At 52.6% G+C, this 22,728-nt stretch overlaps 1 protein-coding gene across 1 annotated transcript; it reads right to left on the bottom strand.

The window, feature by feature from the left end:
* Positions 1-14,600: 14,600 nt before the first annotated feature.
* Positions 14,601-22,163, bottom strand: TTC5 (tetratricopeptide repeat domain 5). Its single transcript, XM_075911974.2, has 10 exons — positions 22,017-22,163; positions 20,243-20,375; positions 19,740-19,951; positions 19,279-19,429; positions 18,961-19,052; positions 18,303-18,359; positions 17,915-18,061; positions 17,617-17,831; positions 17,006-17,150; positions 14,601-15,687 (listed from the first exon to the last, which is right to left on the bottom strand). Exons 1-10 carry the CDS (start codon positions 22,062-22,064, stop codon positions 15,568-15,570), a joined length of 1,320 nt encoding a protein of 439 aa, XP_075768089.2. The 5' UTR covers positions 22,065-22,163; the 3' UTR covers positions 14,601-15,567.
* Positions 22,164-22,728: the final 565 nt, after the last annotated feature.

Below are 22,728 nucleotides of genomic sequence, written 5' to 3'. Positions count from 1 at the left end.
GGACTGATAACTGGTCGGTTTTCAGATTGGAGAGAGGTAACTCGTGGGATCCCCCAAGGGTCTGTCTTGGGACCAATCCTCTTCAACTTATTTATAAATGATCTAGACTGAGAAAGGGGTGAACGGTGAGGTGGCAAAATTTGCAGATGAAACCAAACTGCTCAAGATAGTTAAGACCAAAGCAGACTATGAAGAGCTTCCAAAAGATCTAATCAAATTAAGTTATTGGACAACAAAATGGCAAATGAATTTTAATGTGGATAAATGTAAAGTAATGCATATTGGAAAAAATAACCCCAATTATAAACACATACAATATGATGGAGGCTAATTTAGCTACAACTTCTCAAGAGAGAGATCTTGGAGTCATTGTGGACAGTTCTCTGAAAACATCCACTCCATGTGCAGCGGAAGTCAAAAAAGCGAACAGAATGTTAGAAATCATTATAAAAGGGATAGAGAATAAAACATACAATATCTTATAGCGTGTATATTAAACCATGGCACGCCCACGGCTTGAATACTGCGTACAGATGTGGTTACCTCATTTCAGAAAGATATATTGGCATTGGAAAAGGTTCAGGAAAGCACAACAAAAGGAGGAGGGGTTTGGAATGGGTCCCATATGAAGAGAGATTAAAGAGCCTTGGAATTTTCTTCTTAGAAAAGAAGAGACTAAAGGGAGATATGATAGAGGTCTATAAAATGGAACAAGTGAATAAGCTGTGGATAAAATGAATAAAAAAATAATTTACTTATTCTCACAATATAAGAACTAAAGGTCACCAAAAGAAATGAATAGACAGGAGGTTTAAAGGAAACAAAAGGAAGTTTTTCTTCATTGAGCGCACAGTCAACCTGTGGAACTGCTTGCCAGAGGATGTGGTAAAGACTAGGGCTGTGTCTACATTGGCCACTTATTCCGGAAAATCAGCCGCTTTTCTGGAATAACTTGCCAGCTGTCTACACTGGCCCCTTGAATTTCCGGAAAAGCACTGATGATCTACTGTAAAATCATCAGTGCTTTTCCGGAAAAACTATGCTGCTCCCGCTTGGGCAAAAGTCCTTTTTCCGGAAAATTGCTCCAGAAAAGGGCCAGTATAGACAGCACAGATTTCTTTTCCACAAAAAAGCCCGGATCGCGAAAATGACGATCAGCGCTTTTTTGCGGAAAAGCGCGTCTACATTGGCATGGACGCTTTTCTGGAAAAAGTGCTCCGTTTTAAGCATTTCCGGAAAATCATGCCAGTGTAGATGTAGCCTAGGACTTTAAGAGGGTTCAAAAAAGAGCTAGATAGATTCATGGAGGTTAGGTGCATCAGTGGCTATTAGCCAGGATGGGTACGAATGATTTCCCTAGACTCTCTTTGTCTGGCGGTGAGTGACAGGGGAGGGATCACATGAGGATTACCTGTTGTGATCCCTCACTCTGGGGCATCTGGTATTGGCTATTGTTGGCAGAAAAGACACAGGGCTAGATGGACTGGTGGTCTGATCTAATCTGGCCGCTCTTATGATCTTCGTGAATCAAAGGCTCAGAATCCCTGTTGAGTTGCAGAAATGCTCCTTCTAACTCCCTTAACTCCATTGAACTCTAAAGTAATACTCTTAAGCTGGCGTTTTGATATCTGAGTGCTATCAACACATGTAGAAGACATAAAAAAATCAGGAGGAAGGAAATAGGATCTAGTAAGTGTTCAATGACTGGTCCATCTACCTTGGACAGAGGAAGCGTAATTCTCTCTTGATAGAGGTAAGTGCACTACCTGTGCTGAAGTTATTCAGATAAAATTATCAGTGAGGACCCAGCGGTTCAGACAGATGCCTGTCTGTAAACAAACTTTTTTGGAAAACAGGAAACTTGGCCACACCCATGCTCAGTTGACATCCAGCCAACTCACATCGTGCCGGACCACAGCTGCTGCCAGACCAGAGAGTGCCAGATTAGAGAGCTTCAAGCTGCAGTATTGACAGGTTTATGGGAGCAGGGAATTATATTTCCTAGAGGCAGCACAGACATGCCCCATAAGACACAAATTAAACACTATGAGGATTTGGTTTGGAAAAAGATCTATCCAGCTCCCTCAGCAAATTCAAAGAAAAATGGGCACCTTTTGATAAATGCAGCTGAGAAACAGACAAAAGACAGACCAGAAAAGAAAACCATAACCCCACGGTCAGGTTCCCTCATCTCAGATACACCCGGGGTAAATTGAATCACCTTCCTGCAGATTTACACAAGCACAACTAAGACCAGAATCCAACCCCCTCCAACGAAGTACAAGAAACATAAAAATGGGCACTCGTCAAGAGAAAAATATGAGGGTCATTTTTATCCAGAAGGGAGAATGTGTCGGGAGAATGTTACTCCTCCATTGCAGGAGGAGTAAGATAGTTTGAATTAAGAGCTTTAGTTCGAACTAACTAGCCCGTGCCACGTCTGGCTGCCTGCAGGTAATTCGAACTACCGGGCATTTAAAAATGGCGGTGCCCGGGAACATACAAATGAAGCCCGGGATATTTAAATCCCGGGCTTCATTTGCAAGTTCGAATGACTACATTAGACACTCTAGTCCGAACTAGGGTGGCTAGTGTAGACTAACACAGCTACCCCTCTAAGAGTATGTCTATAAGGGTATGTCTACACTACCACCCTAGTTCGAACTAGGGTGGTTAATGTAGTCATACGAACTTGCAAATGAAGCCCGGGATGTGAATTTCCCAGGCTTCATTTGCATGTTGCTGGGCGCCGCCATTTTTAAATGTCCGCTAGTGCGGACTCCGTGCCCGCGGCTACACGCAGCATGAACTAGATAGTTCGGATTAGGCTTCCTATTCCGAACTATCTGTACGTCTCGTGGAATGAGGTGTACAGATAGTTCTGAATAGGAAGCCTAATTTAAAAATGGCAGTGCCCGGCAACGTGCAAATGAAGCCCGGGAAATTCAAATCCCGGGCTTCATTTGCAAGTTCGTATGACTACATTAACCACCCTAGTTCGAACTAGGGTGGTAGTGTAGACATACCCTAACTTAAAACTGGAAAGGTGTAATGCAGAATCAGCCTTTCCTGCATTTAGCATCTCATTTTTACATCAAATGCTAAGGATGGGAAACTTCTAGCCCTCTTAGACTCATCAGTACCCATCCCACAATTTCCTGCTACCTTTCTCCCTTTCATTTTCTGTTTATAAATTTTAGTTTTCTGTTATTCCTCTCTAGCGCATCTGAGGACGTGGCTTTTGCCCACCAAAGCTCATGACACTATAGATATCTGAGCTGCTACAGGACTTCTCGTTATTTATATAGATAGAATAAGATAAAAATTACAGGTTGTGTATTTGTGTGTGTGTGTTTGTGTATGAGAGAGAAAGAGAGAGACAGAGAGAGTTTAGTTCTCCAAATATTATAAGCAAAATATTCAGCTATCTTTAAACAAATGGAACAGATTGTTTTTGCATTTAGATGCAAAAATATCTACAGCAAGAAATCTGCATTCCTTTCCTCATGTTTCTCCAACGTGTGTCTGGGACTAGCAATGGTAGACGGACACGAGTGCAGCATAAAAAAAGAAATCACAACAAACACACACAGAGAAAGAAGAGAGACTAGGGGCATGTCCACACAGCGGGGTCGTTTTGGGATAACGGACGTAATGGCATTCGCCGCATCTTAACAACATACCCATTATTCCACCGTCCTGTAGACCTCGTTGCACGAGGATTAAGGAAGACCCCACAATAGAGAATTATTTCGAAATTAGAGCTATGAAGACCATGCCAAATTTTAAAATAAGCTGTTTCAAAAGAACTTGTGTAACTTGTTTCAAGTTCTGCGCTTCTGAGTAGACGTACCTTAGGTTGTGTTTCAAAATATTTAAGAGCAATTAAACTCCCAGGTTCTAAATTACAATACATACACAAGGAGCCCATAAACGAGGCAAATTCATCGAGAATGAGTCTATCAGTGGACAGTATGCAGGGTGGGCATTATTGCTGGACCTAGCCTATGTCTGTCAGAAGCTGGGAACGCTTGGTAGCGTTGCTACACAGAATATTTGACGATTGCCTGTTCTGTTCATTCCCTCGAAAGCACCTCATGTTGGCCACTTTCAGAAGATAAGACACCGGGCTAGACGGACTCTTGGCTGGACCCACCATGCTTGTTGCTATGTTCTAAATCTGCGAGCTTTCTTGGGCAAGATTTGCTCTACATTCTTTTCCGTGCAATCCTATTCTTTCTGACATGGTGGATGCTTGAGCAGATAGATTTTCCTCTTTCTAAAGTCTTTCATTTTAACTCTGCTGCTTTCCATTTTGCACTGATGATCTATTGACAGCTGCCCCCTGACTCTGACCGTCCCTCCGATTTCTGAAGACATAGTTATTCTCTTTGCGATACATTTCCCATTTGCTTCTACCACAGATAGTCTTCCATTCTCTTAGTAAACTGAGTTTGGGGTTCCTACCTGGATGTCTGGCTCCTACAGCACTTCAGGGCGCAGTTTATCGTTATTCCTGTTCACGGAAATGAATGCCCCTCCTGGCTGGAATATATCTCTTCCATCCGCAATGATGTAACCCATCTGGGCATTTCTGCTTGGGGAATTACAATTATTACATAGAGAACAATCAGTGTTAATATGCTAAAGGAAAATAACAGCACTTGGAAAGTATCGTTAATAACCTCCAAGGTGATGTCATGGAAAACAACTGTTTCCAATGGGAAAGGGAAAGGGATGGAGATGGGGGAACCGTTAATCCAAGAGACAAAGCAATGGAGAAATCAATGCCGATAGAACTTCTAAGCTGAGTGAATATCCAAGTTCATAGATCTGCTAGGAACAATAGAAAAAACAATCAAACACTCAAACAAAGTGAATTCTATGTTATAGAAGGAAGGAAATTAAATGTTACCACGATAAACCAATTCTGGGTTAAAGCTCCCAGGTCAGTCTGATCTCCAGACCTGGAACTCCAAAGGCAGGCCAAGGACACATTTAAGACATCACATCAACCCAATTTGACCCCCCTAGTTGACATTGGCTGCCATTTTTAAATGGACCCTAGGGAGTTAGGCACCCAGCTGCCTCGGAGTTGTGTCCTGAAGCTTTTTATGTTAGTTTGAAAATCCCTGCTGGCGTAATGTGCACCCGCTATTCTTATCTTTGCTGAAAAAGGGAGGGGCTCCTCCATTCACAGTGACCATAAGAACAGCCAGACTGGCTCAGACCAAAGGCCCATCTAGCCCATCGTCAGACTGTCTGCCCACAGTGGCCAATGCCAGGGGCCCCAGAAGGATCAAACAGAGCAGGGAATCATCAATTGGTCTCTCTCCTGTCACCCTTTCCCAGCCTCTGACAAACAGAGGCTAGGGACACCATTCCTGGCCATCCTTGCTAATAGCCATTGATGGACCTAACACCTCCATGTATTTATTTAGCTCTTTTTTGAATCCTGTTAAAGTCCTGGTCTTCACAACATCCTCTGGCGAGGAGTTCCACAGCTTGACTATGTTTTGTGTGAAGAAATATTTCCTGTGGTTTGTTTTAATCCTGCCACCTATCCATGTCAGTTGACCACCCCTGGTTCTTACATTATGGGAACAAGTAAATAACTTTTTTCAGTAGGAGGGAACATGCAATGTATGCATGATGGGAAAAGCGGAGGTGGATTCCTGTACTGAAAAATGTGGACGTGGTCTGTTATGCTTCATTTTGAGCAAGGACATGGGAGACGTGGATCCTTGGATGTATCAAATATGGAGAAAATTACTGTTGCCTTTCTCCCATATGTTGGCCAGACACAAACCCCCTTGTAGTCAACGATACAGATGTTAGCTCTGCCACATGATTATTAAACCGAGGTTGCTGGCATATTTGAAGCACGTATGAGGAAAAGAATAGCTTGGTCTCTATTCTGAATCGAGTAAGTGGGTGACATATTATACATTAGGGCAGGATTTGTTGGGAATCATTGTTGGGTCATGGGCTGCTGACCCACAGAAAATCAGTTGGGGGACACACACAAGTCAGAAAGGACTCCCCCCTCCAAACTACAAAACCCCCAAACCAACTCCTCTGTGATATGGCCCCCGGCTGAGAAGGAGAAAGATGCTCCCCATGTTCCCTTCACTCACCACAGTCTGGAAGGGCTGGGCTATAGCTTTTTGATGTTCCAAGGCCATGGGGCCATGGTGAGTGGCTTTAGCAATAACACGGGATTCCCAATGCTGGGGGGAGCCCTGAGCATGAGGGGCTGCATTTGGGCAAGCCAGGAGCCACATCCATCTCCTGGCCCTTAGTTTCTTCACCCCCACTTTGAGAGGCTGGGTGGTGATGGGAAGTTGACACATGCAGTATGTCTACACAGCAGCATTATTTTGGAATAACAAAGAGCACGTCTACACAGCAAGCCCTTATGTTGACATAATGTTGAACTGGAGGACTTCTTACTTCGACGAGTACGACTCTTGTCACGAGGCCTAAGGGGAGTGGAAGGACGAGTGCAATTCTTTCGACTTCCTCCTGTGCAGACCGCACCAACAGTTGAAGTAAGCTCTTCCTACTTGAACTACGCAATTGACATCCCCAAAGTTGTGTAACTTCATTTGATTTTAGCCCTGGTGTGTAGACATACCCATGGAGCTATTGATCTGAAAACATGGGCCAACCAGTCCACCAGCACCAGATGTCATACTCTTTTGAATCATTTTACAAGTATTGCAATGTTATACAGTATGGACGCCTGGCCACCCAAATGTCAAGCAGGCCATAACTGTGAAGGCCCACTGGCTGTTCTGCTGTGGAGCTTGAAACGCCTGCCGAGAGGCCTGGGTTCCCGATCCTGCTTTGAAGCATCAATTCCCCGGAAAACTCAAGGTGCTTTGGGCTGCTCCTGCATGATGAAAAGAAGCAGGAGCAAATGGTCCAGCTAAACGGGGATTAGTTAGACTGGAAGGGCTGTGGGGCAGGGACTGGCTCTGGGGTGTCTCTTTTCACACGGAATAGACTTCCCGAGAGCCCCCAAAGACCATAGACTCAGATAAGCCATGAATACACCCGAGTCAGCTTTATTGTCGAAGGAAGTTCATTAATAGTTGTCGGTAGCCAGATGACCTCCAAGCCCTTACGTATTTGTACCTGGGACAATGGAACCAGCTCAATTAATAGTGTGGATTTCACTATCACCCCTTAGGCAGGCCAAAGATATAAGTGAGGTACCCCAACATTGATAGACATGGATACACATCAAAGATGATGTTAATAGGTAAGACCATACATATGGGGCTCGTCAACATTGGCCCCTTTTCCGGAAGGGGCATGTTAATTTCAGAGGTCATAATAGGGAAATCCGCGGGGGATTTAAATATCCCCCGCGGCATTTAAATAAAAATGTCCGCCGCTTTTTTCCGGCTTTTAGAAAAGCCGGAAAAGAGTGTCTACACTGGCCCCGATCCTCCGGAAAAAGCGCCCTTTTCCGGAGGATCTTATTCCTACTTTAAATCCCCCGCGGATTTCCCTATTATGATCTCAAAAATTACCATGCCCCTTCCGGAAAAGGGGCCAGTGTAGACGTAGCTATGGTGTGTATCCATGTCTATCAATCTTGGGGTACCTCACTTATATCTTTGGCCTGCGTAGGGGGTGATAGTGAAAGCATTCACTGCTCATTGTTCTGCTTTCCCTCTTGTTTTAAACTGTTTTATTAAGTACTTAGCTGGGGGTCTCTGTACTGTCCTGGTGGCAGGTATTTCCATACTTCCTGTGCCGTTAGCAGTGCCAGCCGTTCGACTGCCGAGAGACACAGACTTGCAGGCAAGTCTCTGCTTTTGGCACTGCCTGTTATTCCGAGTCCAACTCTTGCTTTGTTTGGTTTAAACACCAGATCCATGATTTAGGTTCCCTCCGTCACCTACAGGAGCATGCAGGATGCAGGCGTGAGGGCAGGAGGTGGGCAACGCAGGAGTCAGGGCACGGGCGGTTTCTGATGTCAATTGAAATCTCTTTCTTTATGGTAGATTAAATGAGGACATCTCTTTGAACCAGGCAGGCCTATGGCAGGCCGGGGGGAACAAAGAAGGAAGTTGCCCTGGAGCCCAGCAATTCAAGGTGCCATCACTGCTACAGGAGGGATAGGAAGGGGCAGGTTCATCTGGGTTTATCCACCTATGGTATTCCAAGCCATTGTAAGGAATTTTGTCACTGGAGGAACCTCAGTCTCTTTTTTCTTTCTGGGTGCAGAACATGTTAGTTTCTTGCGGCCTGAAAGGTTTGAGTTTCCCCACTGTACCGGGGTCAGCACATGACAACCCAGTTTTCCAGAGCAATAGCACTTCTCTCATTGTTAGGCAGCAAGTCTCATTGTTAGGCAGCATGAAGATGTCACCAATACCCCCTGCATCACTACAGCCAGGTTATCCTTTGGGATGTTCAGAGAATCCAACGGCTGGCAGAGACCTCAGGAGTCATCGAGTCCAGCCCCGTACCCAAAGGAGAACCAACCCCAACTCAATCATCCCGGTCAGGGCTTTGTGAAGTCGGGATTAAAAATCCACTAGGGATGTAGATTCCACCCCCTCACCAGGGAACCCATCCCAATGAATCCCCACCTGCCTAGGGAAAGAGTTAGTCCTAATATCCAACCTAGACCTCCCCCACTACAACTTGAGACCATTGCTTCTTGTGCCATCCGTCACTGCTGAGAAGAACCTCTCTAAATCCTCTTTGGAACTCCCACTCAGGAAGTTAAATGCTGCTATTAAAGGCCCCCTCATTCTTCAGTATACTACACAAGCCCAACTCCCTAAGTCTCTCCTCGTAAGTCATGTGCTCCAGCCCCCACTTCATTTTCTGTCCTTTTCATCCAAGAAAACCCTGATACAGGAAACTACAAAGTGTATACAGCTCCATTTACAGTCCCAGTCTGTATCTCAGTCTGTCTCTCTTTCATTTTTCGCTAAAATGTGTGCTTTTCAATTTTGTTCCTGTCTGACAGCAACCAGTTTATGAAGATTTCTTCTCAGGGGCTCATTGACCTCCTTGTTTCTTAGGCAGTAGATGTGGTTGTGTGTGTTATACACCTGAGTCTTCAACTGCTAGAACTCAAGGTTCCTTCGCAACGGGTGGCCTAGGGAAGGCCAATGGGTACCCCAAAGTTTTACTTCCGTGTCTTTAGCCACTAGGACTGAGGTCCCTTCACAGCAGGCAGCCAACAGGCTGACAGACGCCCCAAAGTTTAACGGCTGTGTCTTTGGCTGCTAGGACCAGGGTCCCTTCACAGCGGGCAGCCAACAGTCTGACAGACGCCCCAAAGTTTTGCAGGAGAGCTTATTACACCTGAGACTTTAACTGCTAGGGCACACAGTCCCTTTCGCAGCAGGCAGCCTAGGGAAGGCTTACAGGTGCCCCACGAATCTGTCCCCTGGAGGCTACACGATCCAAATGCCCAGCTCTGCTTGCGTCTGCTCCCTATGACTGGCTGGAGTTCTTTTAAATTGTGCTTGGTTCTGTTACAGCAACTGAAGGAGTCAGGTTAAAACTTAAACAGTTACAGGTTTATTAAAGAAGCTTATAAATCATATGGTTACAATGGCTATTGCTCTATTTCTGAACTGCTAGCGAATATAGATCTTAAAAATGGTTACAAAGAAAATAAAGATAGAAAATAGAAATAATGGTACCAAGTGACAGCTTAATCTTTAAAGAGCTCTAAGTCTATGTGTACACTTAAGACAAAGGACACATCCGAGATACGTCAACACAGCCGTGTTATTTCAGAACTGATGTTATTTCGAAATAAGAAAGAGCGTGTCTACACAGCAAGCTTTTATGTTGACATAATGTCGAACTGGAGGACTTCTTACGCTGACTCCTGTCACCCTTGATTCATGAGTCAAAAGGACGAGCGCTCTTTCTTCGACTTCCTGCTGCATAGTCTGCGCCAAAGTAAGCTCTTCCGACTTCAGCTACGCAGTTGACGTAGTTGAAGTTACGTGGCTTAATTCAACTGTTGCCTTGCTGTGTAGACGTGCCCATGGAGCTATTGATCTGATAACTATCTGGAACGAGGTGTACAGATAGTTCGGAATGGCTTGCTAGTTCGAACTATCTAGCCCGTGCCGCATGTAGCCGCGCGGCACGGGGTTCGAACAAGCCAGCATTTAAAAATGGCGCCGGCCGGCTTATGCAAATGAAGCCCAGGAAATTCAAATCCCGGGCTTCATTTGCACGTCCGGTATGCATATATTACCCCGCTAGTTCGCACTAGCGGGGTAGTGTAGACATACCCTCAGTGATGATAAACCTTTGGCTGCAGGCTCCCTCAATATCTCATGGCAATTCTGTGCAGGGAGCTAACATAATAGACTTCACGGGAGTCCCCAAAGACCACAGACTCAGATGAGATATGAAGGCACCCGAGTCAGGTTTATAGTGGAACCAAGTCCACTAATGTTTTCGGTAGCCAGTTGGCCTCCTACCCCCTACGTATTTGTACCTCGGACAATGGACCCAGCTCTGTCGATAGCATGGATTTCACTATGTCCTCCAGGCCAGCTAAAGAGTTAAGTGAGGTGACCCAACATTTAGAGACAGAAATGAACAATCTATGATATTCATCGTAACTATCTTCTTACACATTAACGACCTCCCCTTGGACTTTCCTCCAAAGCATTCACTGCCAACGTTACGCTTTTCCTCTTGTTGTTTTAAACTGTTTTCTTATGTACGGAGCTGGGAGTTCTTGTACTGCCCTGGTGGCAGGTATTTCCACACTTCGTGTGCATTAATCAGTGCCAGCCACTTTAGTGCCGAGACACGCAGACTTGCAGGCAAATATCTGCTTTGGACACGGCCTTTTACTCATGCAATAACTCCTGCTGACTTTGGTTTAAACATCAGGCCCATGCTTCAGGCTCTCTCTTTTGCCTACAGGGGCGTGCGGGATGCAGGCTTGGGCAACGCAGGAATCAGGGAAGGGGGAGTTTCTGATGTCAGTTGAAATCTTTCCTAATGGTGTAGGAGATGAGATCTCTTTGAACCAGGCCCGCCTATGGTGGGTTGGGGGCAACAAAGGGAGAAGTTGCCCCCCAGACTTGGGCTGTAAACTAAGGAATTTGCCCTGAATTGTTCTTTTTGGTAGTGATCCCTCAAAACCCATTTTTATTCCCACTTTTCCCTGCTTCCCTCTAGCCACTAGTGAGCTGCTCTTCAGCCCTTGAGGCCCTCAGAAAGAGGTGAGGTAGGGAAAATGCTCTGAGAGAGATCACCACTAGTGACTTGAGCCAATCTTTGGGCCATCTAGAGAAGAACCCTCAGCCTCCCAGCCCTCAGAGTCTCAACACCAGCTGGCTGTGCTTAAGGCTAAAGCTCCCCCTTTTCCTTCATCAGTTTGCCTGAAAGTGTAGGGCCCTGATGAGGCTGTTGGTCTTCTCCTGAAGCTCTTGTCCTCTAGAGCTCCCCCTCCTTGCCTCTGAGTCCTAAAGACCTTGGATCAGGGCCAGATGCTTGATAGACAATCAACGTGCTTCCCTGGGCTCTTTGCTTTCAAACGAGATCCCAGACAGAGCCCGGGCCCAGGCTCTCCTGAAAGTGACCAGCAACACCATATCACCCCTATACGGACATCCACCATCATCCACATGGACTATGACAGCTGTCGAGGTAGGTTTTCACTTGGTGCCTGTCACTGGGGTATCTGAAGGCCAAGTAGCCAGGTGCCACTTGCCATGGGGGAGGCAGTCGCTCTCCCCTCTTCACAAGAGACTAGCTTTCTGTTTTCATTTCATCTAAAGTAGCAGGAGCGCTGATGAGCACGGGCTTGTTTACGCCAGAATGCTGAACAGCTTGAGCTCTGCCTGTGAGGTTCAAATGGTACACACCCTCTACATGGACACAGGGATGTCAGCATAAAGGGGCTTTATACCGGTGTAGTAAGGGGAATAAGCTACATCGGTGTCAGTCACTTTTATGAGGCTATAATACACACACTAAAAATTGTGCTGGGACAACTACTGAGGCAGGAATACAGATATGCATCCCAGTCCAAACCAGTTCTGTAAGTACAGCAATTTATGTGGAGACCAGGCCATTAGCCATTAGGAAACACCAGAGTGAAGGTGACGAGAAGTCCTGTAGCACATTATAGACCAGTGGTCCCCAACCTTTAGATGCTCCCGGGCGCCCTGGGGATGGGGCCATTCACGCGATGGGCGCCCGGGGGTGGGGCCGCACTTCTGGGGGCACGCCAGGGGACGGGGATGCCCTTGCACCCGGCACCGGCATGTGCCCCAGGGCCGGGGCCACCCGAGCACCTTGTGTCATGGGCCCGGGGCCGGGGCCGGCGCCGCCACCCGAGCCACGCGCCTGGGGCTGGCACCGGCGCCGCTCAAGCGCCGCGCGCCTGCATGTGCCCCAGGGCTGGGGCCACCCGAGTGCCGTGCACCCGGCGCCGGTGCATGTCGCGCGCCTGGGGCCGGCGCCTCCCCTGCGCTGGGGCCGGCCCAGGTTGTTGGCGGGCGCGCACAAATGCCCCGGTGGGCGCCATGGCGCCTGCGGGCACCACGTTGGGGACGACTGTTATAGACTAATAGATTTATTGGAGCTTAAGCTTTCGTGGGCAAAGACCCACTTCGTCAGATGCATGAAGTAACCAGAGTGAAGGTTACTTGTATGACTATAGCACAGTGCCTCTCTGCATGTGTGTTGTGACAGACTCACAAGTGTTGCCTTGCGGTCAATTCACTTCCCCTCACTGCATCCATTTCCTTCAAACTACCCAGGGAAATGGTGGTTTCTCCATCTCGTGATGTCATCCAATAGACACCAAATGCCTTTCTGGGGGGTACTGTTGTCCAGATCTCACCACTGTGTCAGACAGGCCTGTGAAGTGCAGGGGAAACAGGAGATGGCCAAATGGTCTCTCCTGGCTTTAAAGTCTCTAATCCTCTTCCCAACAGAGGAGTGTGGCACATTGAGCAGTCTCTGATGTCTGACACCGAGCGAGTGCAGGGTAACAGAGTGGGAACAGCGCAAACCTCCAAAGGGGCTGGCCAGGGGCAGGACGTGAGCCCTGCACAGCCGCGGTGGGCGTGACAGCGACATCACAAGGGCCTTTTGCAGCACCTCAGCTGATTGGTCAGAGGAGGTTGGGAAGCAGTGACCTCACAGAGTGCCCATGACAATGGGAAGGTAAGAGGGGCTGCAGAGCAGGGGCAATCTCGGAGCCCCCCGTGGCTTTGCTGCAGGGAGTCTCTGACCTGAGATTGTCACCTTGAGCGCTGAGAGAGAATTCAGGCTCAGGAGCATGGGGAGGAGCCGTTCAGCAGGTGTGACGTTACTGGATTGCAATAGGAACATGCAGCTCGAAGCTGCAACCACTGCTCTAGGTTTGCAACAACCCTTGCACACTGTGTGATGAGCTGTTAATGAAAAGGGTGTAACTGGCTGGTTAGGATCACGCCCTTTGCGTGCAGGTATCGTTTTTGTACGTGAAGTTACGGACATGGGCCGTGTACTTGTATTTCACGTGGTTGCACCCAGGAGACAGCAACAGGAGGTTTGGCCAACTTTAGCATGGTGACAGGAAAGTGGAACAGAAGGACCTGACGGACAACGGTACTTGGCAGGTGCCAATCCACATATGACGTGCTTTCCTGTGCCTGGCAGCAATGGCCTCTACCTGTAAAGAACTGAGTCATGCATGGACCTGTGACACGCCCATGTGATCCACGTGCCTCTTCCCCCGAGTGCCCGTCCCGTCCTCGCTCGGTCCAAGCTGGTCCCTCTGCTGCCCTCGGTGCAGACTCTGCAGCCTGGTTGACCCCCCCTCCACGTCCAGAAAATCCCCTGCTTCGAAACCAGTCAGTTCCCAAAGATGTTGGGCCAGGCAAGTGCAACCTGTATACACTGAAATTTAAGCATCAAATCTGTATTCCCATGGATTTGTTTTAGAACAATAGTAGATTTACCCACCATTGCTCGGTCCTTCAGGGCAGGGGGCTGGAAGGTGCAGGAGTCAGGACTGGGGGTGCAGAGGGGCTCAGGGTGGGGGTGCAGGAGTCAGAGCAGTGGGTGGAGGATTCAGGGCAGAAATGTGGGGAGGCGCAGGAGGCAGGGCAGGAGGCTGGGTGTGTGGAGGGCTCAGGGCAGGAAGTGAGGGGCACAGGAGTTGGATATGGTGGGTTAGGGCAGGAGGTGGGGGGCTCAGGGCAAGGGGTGGCGGTGCAGGAATCAGGGCAGAGTTGGGAGGTGAGAGAGGACTCAGGGCAGGTTTGGGGGGTACTGAACTCAGGGCAGGGGGTTGAATGTCGGGTCTCCAGGCAGGGGGTGAGGTCTCAGGGCAGAGAGTGAGGGATGCAGCAGCTGGGGCGAGGTTTGGGTGGGGTGAGTCTCAGGACAGGGGATGAGGGTCCTCTACTGAAATCAATATCTCAGCTGGCTGGCGCGCGGGGGCCGCCCCAGGGTCTAAGCAGACGCAGTGTCAGAGCTGATCAGGGCTGCAGCTCCATTTACCTCCCCCGGAGAAATAATCGTCACATCCTGACCAGTCGTTGGAGTCAGACAGGTGGCGGGGGCCGGACAGACAGAGACGACTCCCTGACTGTGAACCACGTTGAGAACAGATTTAATTACAAAAAGAGAAAAAAAACTTTTAAAAACTATGAAACATAAACCCCTTAAATGCTTATGTAAATACGCTGCTATTCGTGTGTACACGGAGAACAGGGTCCCTGGCCAGACCCGTTCTGCATACACAGCTCTCAAGCCCTGTTCTGTATTCATGAGGGCAGAGCCCTGGGCCAGACCTGCTCTCTGTACAGAGGGCAGAGCCGTGGGCCATATCCGCTCTGTCCACACAGGACACCAGGCCAGACCCTTCTGCCCACACAGAGCATCAACAACCCCCCTTCCACGCCTCTGACTTTCCCCACGGCATAAGCCAGACAAACCGAGGGGCTGAGGCTAGTGAGTCCAGCCAGGGGCCGGAGACAAGAAGGGGGATGCGGAAAGGGAAAGGGCAGGGAAGAGACGCAGAGGGACAGGGACACTGGTGGGCTTGGCAAGGGGTCTGCCAGGACCTGTGTGATTTCTTCACATGGGGATCAGCCCACCGGAGAGGTTTATTTAGAGATGGGACCCCGTGGAGTGAAGGGAAACTGGGAAAAGGGGAATATGTTGTGTGTGTGTGTGTGTGTGTGTGCGCGCGCGCGGATGGGTGCGTGCATGCACACGCACAGGGGAGAATGCCCCATTCTGTGCTTCCCCATCTCTACCCCCCACCCTGGTTGCCTCGCTCCCTCTCCATAGGGGGAATCACCCCGTTCCACACTCCAGGTATCCCTCATCCTGCAGCTATCAAAATCCCCTCCCTGGGAGGGATCATCCCGTTCTCAGACCCCATCCTTCGCCACAAAACCCAGCTGTAAATCTCCGGTATCCTGCTGGCCCCATGAGCCATTTTGCTGCTGTGACCCACCAGAGGGCTGCTGACAGCAGAACAAGTCCAACCCCTCCAGCACCAGCACTGGAGGGCAAAGAGCTACCTTCGCACATTCTCGCCCGCGAGCTTCAATCGCTCTGCGTTCGGTAGGACACGGTAGCTGCCGCCTGGGCGCCGGGCCCCTGCGTCTTGCCATTCACCACCAGCAGGAGTGGGGTTTCCACACGGATCCCAGGGAAGGAGAAGCTCTGGAGGTACCATGAAGACAGAGAATTCACTCAGAAGGGTTGTTAACTCTGAACCCTACTGATGACAGTTTGCACATTCATGTGTTGAAATTTCCCAGCCCATTTAAGAGTCAAGGCAAATTCCACCATGGGCACTGGGGCCTACCAGTGAGGATCTCCATTTCATGTGTGCGGTTTTTAAACCTGCCTAAGGGACCTGGGTACCCAAATTTAACAAGTGTAGGAAGCTCAAATCCCCCAGGCAGCCGTAAAAAACTGGAAGAGCCAAAATCCCCACATTCCTAGATGACTGAGATGCGCTCCTGTGACAAAGTGGGGATTTTATTCCCTTTGTTACCTTGCGTGTGGTTTCGACTGTCCTGTAGTGACCCTGTGTGCCTCAGTTTCCCTGGGTGCTGCACCAATACTAGATGGGGATGGCAATTTCGGCGTGATTGCCTTCCCCATGTACACAATGGCTGATGCTCTCTGGGTGTGACCAGCAATAAACCCTCTCTAATCTACCGGCTGGCGGAGTCTATTCTGGCTGCTATGGGGGTGCAGGATCGGGGGAACCCCAACCTGCTGTCACACCCGGTGACACCTTTTGCCTGGGAAACAGGACGAAGGTGGAGCTGGCTGCAGGGCTGTGAGGGACGGACGGCTCAGTGCGAGTTTGTCTCAGCAGGCGAGGAGCACAGGTCAAGGCACTTAGCTCCGGGCCCTTCTCCCCATCATGGATTGTACTGACAGCTTCTGTGCTGACAAGTCTGTTCTACGCTGTATCCCTGTCGCCCTTCTGTTCTAGCTGCTGGCTGAGTTACATCTGAGCGCAGATGGGGGTCCAGGGCCAGTGACCCCTCCAGTGAGGGAGGAAGTGCCACATCTCCCGGCAATAGTGTGAACATGAATTTCCTCTCTAGGCACTCCTGTGCAGCTAACGGACTTCTGCTTCCCGGGACGTGGGTCGGGACACTGGGTGGGGAATCTTCCTCATCCACCTCTACTCGCACAAGGGGTCTGGGAAAGATGCATTGCCCCCGCGGTGCTGTGACACAGGCCATAGCACTCCCTGGTGCGTGGAGCCGTAACAGAGGTGGAACATCCCGTGCAGGAAGTGATGCACATAGCAGACAGGAAGTCTTGAAATAATTCCTACTTGCCACCACCCCAGGAGGACGCAACAGGTGGATGGAGGGCATGAGGAAAGGGCGAGAATTAACCCTTACACTGACAAAGGACTATGTCTACTGTCTCTAGTGACTTCCCGTGTACCTCCCACCCCAGGGCCAGGCATAGGGACCCCTCCGGCACTAAGCACGGGGCGGGCAGCACTCACCTTGCCCTGGTGCTGGACGTGGTGATGCCGAAGGTGCGGTTCGGGGATGGCCACTGAGTCGCCGATGAGCACTCCCCAGCTCTGGACCATGTTATAGACGGTGACAGCAAAGCAGGGGCCCGTGGAGTCCGCCAGGCCAAACGTGCTGCCAAGAAACCAGGCGAGAGTGTGAGCGGGGTCTGGGACAGGAGCTGCGGGGATGGACAGATGGTTAGCTACATGGAGGGCTGTGAGAATGGACGGATGGAAATGAGGAAAGATGGCTGGATGGACAGAGCTCAGGACTGACGGATGGGTAATGGGATGGATGGACAGGGCTCATGCCTGACGGATGGGTAACGGGATGGACGGATGGATGGACGGACGGGGCTGAGGCCTGACGGATGGGTAACGGGATGGACGGACAGATGGACAAGGCTCAGGACTGACAGATGGATTATGGGATGGATGGACAAGGCTCAGGACTGACGGATGGGTAGCGGGGTGGATGGACGGACAGGGCTCAGGACTGACAGACAGATAACAGGGCAGACAGATGCGTGGAGCAGAAGATGGACAGGCAGCGTCGACAGAAAGCACTGGCGATGGGTTGACGGACAGGTGTCACTCACAAGGGCACCTTCTCGTCCGTGGTGAGGCTGAAGACCACCCTGCCGAGCACTACGACCCCCGTGTTCACGCCTGGCTGCAGGGCGCTCAGCGGGCGATGCTCCAGCGCCACTTTCTGGCCCGAGGATCCCTGGTATCGCCCGTCCCCACAGGGACCCAGCTGGGATGGGCCCAGGCTTCCCAGCATGCTCTGCAGCTTCTTACCCTTCACTTTGCCCTGCGGGGGAGGCAGGGGAGCAGGGTCACTGATGGAGACATGGCTCCCTACAGGCCGGGCAGGGGGCAGGGCAGACGCTCTACCTTGTTGTCCAGGAGGCTGGTGAGTCGCTCCAGGAAATCCAGAAGCTGCTGCTGGCGCTGCCGGGGTTCGGGCCAGGCGGGGTCAAGGGCGGCCGCGCGGGAGAAGCCCTCCAGGGCCTCTGTGTAATTCTCCTCGTATTTATGGAGCTGGCCCAAGAGACACAGCACAATGCTCCGGTGACGGGGCTCGGAGCCAGCACGCCGGGGCTCCACGCAGGCCAGAGCTCGAAAGGGTCAGAGCGAGAGAGCCGGGACGCCTGCTTTCCTCTCCTGGCTCCAGGTGCTTTCTAGAGCCACTCTGGGGCACTGCCTCCTGGGGCAAGCACCCCTCCGAGCCCCCAGGCCTCCCACTTACCCCCTCTACCTCCCCTCCCTCCCACCTTCTCACCGTAGCGCGGTTGAGGTGCAGGTCTGGGTTACAGGATGCTGTAGGATCCACCTTTTCCTAGTGTGCAGAAGGAAGCAACGTCAGAGCGCCCCCTACTGGGCCTCCCGCCTGCTCCCTGCAGCGCAGCACCCCCTAGAACCAGGTGGGAGTACTGGCTCCAAGAGAAGAGCGCCCCCTAGTGGCCTCCCGCCTGCTCCCTACAACACAGCGCCCCCTACAGCTGGGCTGGAGCACTGGCGCCGAGAGAAGAGCGCCCCCTAGTGGCCTCCCGCCTGCTCCCTACAACACAGCGCCCCCTACAGCTGGGCTGGACCACTGGCGCTGAGAGAAGAGCACCCCCTACTGGGCCTCCCGCTTGCTCCCTGCAGCGCAGCACCCCCTACAGCCAGGCTGGAGCACTGGTGCCGAGAGAAAAGCGCCCCCTAGTGGCCTCCCGCCTGCTCCCTGCAGCGCAGCACCCCCTACAGCCAGGCTGGAGCACTGGTGCCGAGAGAAAAGCGCCCCCTAGTGGCCTCCCGCTTGCTCCCTGCAGCGCAGCACCCCCTACAGCCAGGCTGGAGCACTGGCGCCGAGAGAAAAGCGCCCCCTAGTGGCCTCCCGCCTGCTCCCTGCAGCGCAGCGCCCCCTAGAGCCATGCCGGAGCCAGGGCAGTACCTACCGCCTGGGCATAGGCGCTCAGGGCCTGCTGGGCAATGCCGGGGCTCTGGCCAGTGTGGAAGAACAGCGAGAGGTAGGCGTTTCCCAGCACATCTGCAGCGGAGAGACACAGCGGTCAGCGCCGGGCGCAGGGGATGGGCCAGCAGACGACGGGCTGGAGGCCGGAGGGTGGAGACTGGATGGAGGGTGACAGGAGAGGGGGAGGGAGGGAAGATCCAGCGGGCGCAGGAGGAAGGCAGGGATGGTAGAGCCGAGACGGGGGGGCTGAACGGAGGGATCCCGCCGGGGCATGTTGCCGGGCGGAGGGGCTGTGACTCACACCACGAGCGACCGTCCCGCACGTCCATCTGCACGGCCAGCTTGGCCTGCCGGACGCTGTCCATGACGTTCTGGGCGCGCTGCTCTGCGCTCTCGGCCCGCAGCTGCCGCAGCACCATGGACAGGTTCTGCAGAGAGGCCTTGTTCTTCCGCTGGGGGGGTGACGCAGAGCCAGGGTCAGCCCCTCGGCCCGGCCCCCTCTGCCCAGCCCCCCAGCTGCCACACCCGCCCCTCCTCTGCCCTCAGCCCGGCCCCCCGCTGTCACACCCGCCCCCTTCTGCCTTCAGCCCGGCCCCTCAGCCCCGTCTCCCCTTTCCAGGATCAGTCCCTGGGCCCAGGCCCCTCCCGTCTCCTGAGATCGGCCCATGCTACCCGATGCCGACGGACAATCGGCTCTCTGCCCCCTGGGTCAGCTGCACCAGCCCACCAGGATGTCGGGGGGGGAGGGGGTTCGGGACTCACATGCCCCAGGGCCCCGGAAAAGCAGGTGTGGGCTGCGGGGATGTCGCCCTTTTTCCAGTAGGCTTCGCCCAGCTGGTTCCAGGCCTCCACGAGCTCCGGGTCCAGCTTCACGGCCTTGGACAGCAGCTCTTCCGCCTGGGGGCTGTAGTCGGGCGTCACGTTCAGAGCCTTCCCCTTCAGCATCAGGGCCCGCGCCCGGCCCTGGGAACCACCTGGAGAGACAGAGCTGCCACTGGAGGGCACCGCCTGGCCTACGGCTCCCCTCCGGTCCCAGGGCAGGGGGCTGGCTGGCTTGGGGGGAGGAATGGGGCTCGGAGCCTTTCTACTCGGGGGGGGTTCAGCTCTGATCCAGCCCCATACTGGGGGGCTGGCTGGCTCAGGAGGAGGAATGGGGCATGGGACATTTCCCCTCTAGCTGCAATCCGGCCCCAGGGGTGGGGAACGGGACGCCAGCTTTTCCCCCTCTAGGCCAGGGGCTGCGTTTCCCTCCTGTACCCGGGTACCATCTATCTCGCCCATCTGCTGGAGCGTCTTCTCCATTTCCTTCAGCACGTCCTGCTGCTTCCTCCCGGCATCCCCCACGCTGTGGCTTTCGAAGTAGTGGTCCCGGAAGTAGTACAGGCCATCGACCAGCCCCTGGGAGGACGAGAGGGGCAGACGTGAGCCCGGCCCGTTGGTGAACTACGCCCTAGCAGCAGCTACACGTGAGCTACAGCTCACGGAAATCCGTGAGACCCCGAGCACGTGGGCAAGACCCGCCAGGCTGTCAGCTGGGAAACAATCCTCCGGAGACACTCGGAGCCTTCCCCACCTAGCGCCCTGTCTCAGGCCACTGGTTTGGTTTTTCCGTACACACAGTTGCAGATGGAGATTAGGGATGTAAAATCCCAGTAAAAAATTAGCTGGTTAAACAGAATCGTAATCCCGCAGCAGGGGTGGACAGAGTACCCAGCTGGGCTGCAGCTGCCCCCTCCCCGGCTCCAGCCCGGCCAGGACCAACCAGAGCACCTCCCTCCCAGTTAACTGGTTACCCCAGTAAGCATGCTGGTAAGGTGCAGGAACCCTTTACACCCTTTATGGGCCACAAAGCTTTGCAGGCCGGCTCAGAATCCCCTGCCCTCCATAAGCCCACCAAGCTCAGACTGTGTCTACACTTCGCAGTTTTAAGCTTTAATTTGAACGTGTTTGCCACAGCACCAGCACCCAGCAAGTCGCTAACTTCTGCTCCCCGCGCTGTCGCTTTGCAGCGCTGTTTGTGTGTGCGTGCACCACGCTCTGTGTGTGTGTGTGTGTGCAGAGATCGGTGTGTGTGCGTGCACCACGCTGTGTGTGTGTGTGTGTACAGAGATCAGCGTGGGTGCGTGCAGCACTGTGTGTGTGTGTGTGTGTGTGTACAGAGATCAAAGTGTGTGCATGCACCACGCTCTGTGTGTGTGTGCAGAGATCGGTGTGTGCGTATGCACCACACTGTGTGTGTGTGTACAGAGATCAGCGTGGGTGCATGCAGCACGCCGTGTGTGTGTGTACAGAGATCAGCGTGGGTGCGTGCAGCACGCTGTGTGTGTGTGTGTGTGTACAGAGATCAAAGTGTGTGCATGCACCACGCTGTGTGTGTGCAGAGATCGGTGTGTGCGTGCACCACGCTGTGTGTGTGTGTACAGAGATCAGCGTGGGTGCGTGCAGCACGCTGTGTGTGTGTGTACAGAGATCAGCGTGGGTGCGTGCAGCACGCTGTGTGTGTGTGTGTGTGTGTGTACAGAGATCAAAGTGTGTGCATTCACCACGCTCTGTGTGTGTGTGTGTGTGCAGAGATCGGTGTGTGTGCGTGCATCACGCTCTGTGTGTGCAGAGATCAGTGTGTGTGCGTGCACCACGCTCTGTGTGTGTGTGTGTGCAGAGATCAAAGTGTGTGCATTCACCACGCTCTGTGTGTGTGTGTGTGCAGAGATCAGTGTGTGTGCGTGCACCACGCTCTGTGTGTGTGCAGAGATCAGTGTGTGTGCGTGCACCACGCTCTGTGTGTGTGTGTGTGTGTGTGTGTGTGTGTGCAGAGATCAGCGTGGGGTGCGTGCACCGCTGTGTGTGTGGAGCAATGTTTGTGAGTGCGTGCCCGGGGCTCGGGCCGTGCGTTCATGGTGTGTGTCGCTGTGTAGCGGGGCGCACTGCGGGCCGCGCGGAGATCAGTGTGGGTGTGTGCAGGGGGCACGCGGGGGGGGGGGGTCGCAGCCCGGGCAGACGCACGATCCGCCCCCCGCCCGGCCGGCCCTGGCCCGGTACCTGCAGGGTTTGCAAGGCCTGCTGGCTCCCGTCTCCCTCCTCGGCCATGGCTGGCGAGCCCCGCCCCGAGCTCGCAGCGGGGCCGGACCCAGCGGGGCCATCTACGGGGCAGGCGGGGGAATGCGGCGCAGGCTCGCTCCGCCCCTGCGCTGCAACACGCCCCGCAACGCCCCCCCCCCCCCCCGCACTGCTCTGCACCCCCAGCCCCTTTCTTGCAACCCTCCCACTAATACACAGCGTCTGCATTGCAACCCCCCTCGCCCCCGCATTGCAACCCCTCCCCAAGCACACAGCCCTTGCATTGCAATGCAGCGCCCGTGGGGGGGGGGGGGGGGGGGAGATGTGTGTGTGTCCACACTCCACAGCCCCTGCATTGCTTTGCGCGCGCGCACACACACATACAGCCTCTGCATTGCAACCCACTGTCCTCAGCCCCTGCATTGCAACCCACCAGCCCTGTATTGCTTGACACACAGCCACAGCCCCTGCAGTGCTTTGTATACAAACATACACACACACACACAACCCCTGCAGTGCTTTGTATACAAACATACACACACACACACAGCCCCTGCAGTGCTTTGTATACAAACATACACACACACAACCCCTGCATTGCTTTGTATACAAACATACACACACAGAGCCCCTGCATTGCTTTGTATACAAACATACACACACACACAGCCCCTGCAGTGCTTTGTATACACAC

This window comes from Pelodiscus sinensis, chromosome 30 (assembly GCF_052426305.1).
Source record: "Pelodiscus sinensis isolate ZL-2025 chromosome 30, ASM5242630v1, whole genome shotgun sequence".
Classification (NCBI taxonomy): domain Eukaryota; kingdom Metazoa; phylum Chordata; order Testudines; family Trionychidae; genus Pelodiscus; species Pelodiscus sinensis.
The sequence above is the reverse complement of the archived record's forward strand: the minus strand, read 5'-3'. Positions and strand labels throughout refer to the sequence as shown.

What these genes read in the sequence shown, in the direction of transcription:
- TTC5 (XM_075911974.2), bottom strand. Translation starts at nt 22,064, where the DNA reads ATGGCCGAGGAGGGAGACGGGAGCCAGCAGGCCTTGCAAACCCTGCAG. An exon ending in AGGCCTTGCAAACCCTGCAG is followed by an intron (nt 20,376 to 22,016) that starts GTACCGGGCCAG and finishes TCGTCCTCCCAG; the next exon opens with GGGCTGGTCGATGGCCTGTA. An exon ending in TGAGCGCCTATGCCCAGGCG is followed by an intron (nt 18,360 to 18,960) that starts GTAGGTACTGCC and finishes TCTGCACACTAG; the next exon opens with GAAAAGGTGGATCCTACAGC.